Genomic DNA, 5,944 nt, shown 5'->3' on the forward strand with positions numbered 1-5,944 from the left:
ATTCCGACTAATCCTTCTTTTTTGGAATATTGGGAAAATATGAGATTTTGTGTTAATCCCCCTCAGAGAGCTCTCGTAATCCAAATGAGCTCATTTTGGCTTGTTGAGCTAAAAACTCTCAAATTTTGATTTTTGGAATTTTTACGATTTTTAGCTTTTGAGATAAAAAATTTTGAAGATTCTAAAAGTAATCCGGAATTCCGTAGTTTTGAAAAATCTCAAAATTTCGCAACATTTTTTTTCAAAAATTCTAGGAACTTGAAAATTTTTTTTAGATGCCCTTCTAATACAGGTTTTACGACATTTTTCGTTTTCATAATTTTATAGGTTCTTCTGAAAATGATTTGTCTAGTACTTTTATGTATATTTTTTTCTCATTCACATAAATATGAAAAGTATGAAAATATATAAAATTTCCGGTCAGAATTACATCATAGTATTAATTCTTTTTCCCCTTTTTCTTTTTCATATTTTTAGAAATCCAATTTCATTTTTTCCCTTTTTTCCAGAACATTTCAGAATTATGGATTTTGGAACTTTTGAATTTCTGAGTCTATGAATTTCTGGATTTCTGAATTTCCGAATTTCAGAATTTCTGAATTTCTGAGTCTCTGAATTTCTGAGTTTCCGAATTTCTGAATTTCTGAATTTCTGAATTTCTGGATTTCTGAATTTCTAAATTTCTGAATTTCTGGATTTCTGAATTTCTGGATTTCTGAATTTCTGGATTTCTGAATTTCTGGATTTCTGAATTTCCGATTTTCAGAATTCCAGAATTTCTGAATTTCTGAATTTCTGAATTTCTGAATTTCTGAATTTCTGAATTTCTGAATTTCTGAATTTCTGAATTTCTGAATTTCTGAGTTTCTGAGTTTCTGAATTTCTGAATTTCCGAATTTCAGAATTTCAGAATTTCTGAATTTCTGAATTTCTGGATTTCTAAATTTCTGAATTTCTGAGTTTCTGAATTTCTGAATTTCTGAATTTCTGAGTCTCTGAATTTCTGGATTTCTGAATTTCTGAATTTCTGAATTTCCGAATTTCTGAATTTCTGAACTGAATTTCTGAATTTCTGAATTTCTGAATTTCTGAGTTTCTGAATTTCTGAATTTCTGAATTTCTGAATTTCTGAATTTCTGAATTTCTGAGTTTCTGAATTTCTGAATTTCTGAATTCTGAATTTCTGAATTTCCGAATTTCTGAATTTCTGAATTTCTGGATTTCTGAATTTCTGAATTTCTGAATTTCTGGATTTCTGAATTTCTGAATTTCTGAATTTCCGAAATTTTGAATTTCAAAGTTTTCGAGTTTCAGATTTTTCTGAAATTCTTTTTTTTTCTGAAAATTCTGAAATTCGTCATTTGTTTCTCTATTCTGGGAATGATTTCGAAATTATTATTATTTCTTGTTTTTGTGAACAAACTTTGATTGCCGAATAAGATTAGATTTTTAGACATTTCAAGAAGCTGTGAGAATTCGAAAATTCTGAAATTTTCGAAAAAAAAACTTTTTTGATTATAAATATAAATTATACATTTTTCTTGTTTTTCTAATTATATTTTGCACCTGTCACTCAGGCAAAAATGTGTTCTTTATATTTTCTTTCCCTTTTCTGATTATGAGAAAAAAAATTCAATTTCTTTTTTTTTTTTTGAAATTTCAGAAAAATATATCTTGAAATTCTAGAAATTTCCGATATTTTTTGCAACAATTATAATTTTTAAAAACACCGTAAAACCTTTATTAGAAGAGCTGTTCCAAGGTACTTCCGACGGCTCTTCTAATACAGGCGCCCTTCAATTAGAGGGGGCCCTTCTTTTTTTCCAGCCATTTTTTCCAAAATTTTGCATCCAAAATCCATGAAAATCTGCCAATTTTACAAAAATTTAGCAAGATTTTCATCGAAAAATCGAGTTTCAACAAATTTCTATTAAATTGTGCAGTTCCCGGAATATTTTCCACTGAAAAAGTACGGAAATTTTGAAGGGGGGGGGGGCCCTTCTATTACAGGGGGCCCATTCTGTTTCGATGAATCCAACGTTTCCCATTGTTTCCAAATTTCTCATATTCGAAATTCTCGGGGCGCGCCATTCTATTAAAGGGCTCTTTTAATACAGGTTTTATTTTCAGAAAACTGGAGTTTTCAAACTTCTCAACTGAAACCTATGGATTCTACAATTTCCAGTTTTCACAAAACGAGGAAAAAGATTGGTAGGGATGTTTAGAGTTTTGGACAATTGCAGCAAGTTTATTTTTTTTTCAAATTTTCAAAATCAACATTCGATTTTTGTTTGCAGGTTCCAGAACAAGGAAGAAAGGAAAAAGATTCGAGAATTGGGACAAAAAGAATGGTGAGTTTTATAGATTTTTAAGCCAATTTTTCTGAATTTTTTTGGTCCATTTTTATAGATTTTTACAGATTTGTAGTGTTTTTAAATGGATTTTTAAGTCAAAATGTGATATTCAGTCAGTTTTTATGATTTTTTGGTCAATGTTTAGAAATACCGTAAACACTCTATAGAACGCCAACCGGACCGTCCACTTTGAGCCTATATATCTCGCCTCTTTTGAAAGATATCAAAAAGTTGTCAACTGATAAAATGTTTATCATGATATCAGAAACATTTTATCAGTTGACCACTTTTTGATATCTTTTACAGAAAATGAGATATATGAGCTCAAATTTGATGATTCGGGTGGCGTTCTATTATAGTGTTTACGGTATGCGTCTCTGACCTTGGAATCTTCAAATGACCGTATCTCGGCTCCTAGATGCAGGGTTGCAACCGGCCGGAAGCCCCGGCCAGCCCGGCCCGGCCGGTTCGGCCGGTTCGGCCCGTTCGAATTTAGAAAAAACAGAAATTATTGGAGAATTATTTGAATTTATTTCTTAACAAGTAGCATAACAATGTAAAAACCGTATAAATGAACAAGGGGAAACAAAGAAAAACCGGGGGAGAAAATTAAAGCTCATATCAACCAATCCAACAAAAAAGATAGAAAAGTAACATAAATTTAACTAGAAAAATCACTACAATTAGTGAGAGAATCAGTCGAGCCAGTGTGGAAATTTCGTGGCTATTTGCGAACCCAGAACGACCATCTCCACACGCTTGTACAGTAATCTTGTTCTTGTTTTATCTAACAAAAACGACGCAGTGCTGACGTAGTCTCACACATGGCTTCACTGGGAACAATCGAAAAAACGAAAAGTGCTGCTGAGTACAGTCCGGGGTATTCGAATCTTTTTCTTTTCCAATACTCCTCAACCGATTCGTTCGTTGAAGGATCGTAGTACTCGGAGAGATATCTTGAGATTTCCGAAGAAGTGGATGTTGAGTTCGCTTGGTCACTGACCGCATGATATAACTTTGCAATTAGATTTGACTTCTGCGATGAGGTGGGTTGAGTAGTGGAGGGAATAGCTGACGGCATTAACTTTGTGACAAGATCACGGGCCTGAAAGTTATAGGAAAGTTTATAAACAAGTTTGTTTGTAAACTATACCGTTTCCGTTTCTCCAAAATCGAAATTTTCTCCAAAATCAAAAAATTCTCCAAAATCAAAAAATCAAAACAAAATCAAAAATCTCCAAAATCAAAAAATCAAAACAAAATCAAAAATCTCCAAAATCAAAAAAAATGGCGCGCGTTCAAATATTAATTAATTGCCGGCCGGCCGGGCCGGGCCGGGCCCTGGTTTTTTTCCCTCGGGCCGGCCCGCCGGCCAGCCCGTCAGATTGCAACCCTGCCTAGATGAGCTAGAAAGCTGATTTTTGGTCCAAAATGGAAAAAGTATTTCTGGTTTTTAGATCAATAAAGAAAGAACTCATTTTGAATTTCAACTATTTTCAAATTTAGAATTTCTTTAATTAAAGGGACATGGTGTCACTATCTAACTTTCATCTTTCTAGCTCATCGAGGAGCCTTCCCCTTGTTCATTTATACGGTTTTTACATTGTTATGCTACTTGTTAAGAAATAAATTCAAATAATTCTCCAATAATTTCTGTTTTTTCTTAAATTCGAACGGGCCGAACCGGCCGAACCGGCCGGGCCGGGCTGGCCGGGGCTTCCGGCCGGTTGCAACCCTGCATCTAGGAGCCGAGATACGGTCATTTGAAGATTCCAAGGTCAGAGACGCATACCGTAAACACTATAATAGAACGCCACCCGAATCATCAAATTTGAGCTCATATATCTCATTTTCTGTAAAAGATATCAAAAAGTGGTCAACTGATAAAATGTTTCTGATATCATGATAAACATTTTATCAGTTGACAACTTTTTGATATCTTTCAAAAGAGGCGAGATATATAGGCTCAAAGTGGACGGTCCGGTTGGCGTTCTATTAGAGTGTTTACGGTATTTCTAAACATTGACCAAAAAATCATAAAAACTGACTGAATATCACATTTTGACTTAAAAATCCATTTAAAAACACTACAAATCTGTAAAAATCTATAAAAATGGACCAAAAAAATTCAGAAAAATTGGCTTAAAAATCTATAAAACTCACCATTCTTTTTGTCCCAATTCTCGAATCTTTTTCCTTTCTTCCTTGTTCTGGAACCTGCAAACAAAAATCGAATGTTGATTTTGAAAATTTGAAAAAAAAATAAACNTGGCGTTCTATTAGAGTGTTTACGGTATTTTACTCCGATATTCTTAGAGATTTTTGAGTCAATTTTCAATATATTTTCGGGTCAATTTTCATGATTTTTGAGTCATTTTCCTTGATTTTCAGCTCTGGAATCGCTTCAATGTTGGCTCCATTAAAATGTACAATTTCTACAAGCAAGGATTCAGATGAAGAAGAAGACGAGGAAAAAAGGCGGGCTCATTAAAAAAAATCGAAATTTTCTAGCTCAATTTTTTGAGCTAGTATCTGCTGAAAAATCTGATTTTTGGACTCTTTTTGGACTCTATTTTCTGTCAAAAAAGTAGCTTATTTTTTTTTCTTGTTTCCCACTGGGGATTATTTCTTTCTTTTCTGAAGAAGAAGAGCTTGTCATTTTTCTTCATCTTCTCCTTTTTTATACTCGACTTTTCGAATTTTTAGATTTTTTTAGGAAGTTCTGAATTTCAGATTTTCAGATTTTCAGAAATTCAAAAACCCAAAAACCTGCGAATTCTGGAAAATTGAATTTTCAATTTTGTATGATTTCAAATTCCGAATTTCTGAATTTCTGAATTTCTGGATTTCTGAATTTCTGAATTTCTGAATTTTTGAATTTCTGAATTTCTGAATTTTTGAATTTCTGAATTTCTGAATTTCTGAATTTCTGAATTTCTGAATTTTAGAATTTCTGAATTTCTGAATTTCTGAATTTCTGAATTTCTGAATTTCTGAATTTCTGCATTTCTGATCTGATTATCCGACTATTTTCAAACTTCACAAGTTTTGAATTCCTCGAATTCTTGTTTTTTGAATTTTTAAATTTTTAAAACTTCTGAACTTCTGGAATTTCTGAATTCAGAATGTTTGCAGTTCGGGAAATTATGGAATTTCCGAAAATTTGGAATTTTCTGGAAATTTAATGACTTCTCAGCGCTTCTTTACTTTTCAGTTGAGATATTGGAAAATTCAAAAATTTCAATAGTTTCTAATGCTGAGAGCTTCCAAAAAACTCAAAAGTTTGAAATTTCTTAACTTTTAAAATAATGTGAAAATTTTGATTAAAAAAGCAAGAAAAATTAGATTTCTAGCTCATCTGGAAGCCGAGATACAGCCGATTGAAGTTTCGGAGAGACGCAGACAGTTAGAGTGGCTTATCGTCTGCGTCTCTTGCCTCCTATACTTCGAATGACCATATCTCGGCTTGAAATTGCTCTAGAGAACTCATTTTGCAGAATTTCTTGAAACTTTGAAAGAATGTCTAATAATCTATCTACAGTAATCTGAATTTCTGAATTTCTGAATTTCTGAATTTCTGAATTTCTGAA

General features: G+C 32.6%; 1 protein-coding gene across 1 annotated transcript; it reads right to left on the minus strand.

The window, feature by feature from the left end:
* Positions 1 to 3,141: 3,141 nt before the first annotated feature.
* CBG18448 lies at positions 3,142 to 4,520 on the minus strand (the record flags this gene model as incomplete). Its single annotated transcript, XM_002646750.1, has 2 exons — positions 3,142 to 3,459; positions 4,518 to 4,520. The coding sequence occupies 2 exons, from the start codon at positions 4,518 to 4,520 to the stop codon at positions 3,142 to 3,144; spliced, it is 321 nt and encodes a 106-aa protein (XP_002646796.1).
* Positions 4,521 to 5,944: the final 1,424 nt, after the last annotated feature.

The sequence above is a fragment of the Caenorhabditis briggsae genome (genome assembly GCF_000004555.2).
Source record: "Caenorhabditis briggsae complete genome, chrII, whole genome shotgun sequence".
NCBI classification, from domain to species: domain Eukaryota; kingdom Metazoa; phylum Nematoda; class Chromadorea; order Rhabditida; family Rhabditidae; genus Caenorhabditis; species Caenorhabditis briggsae.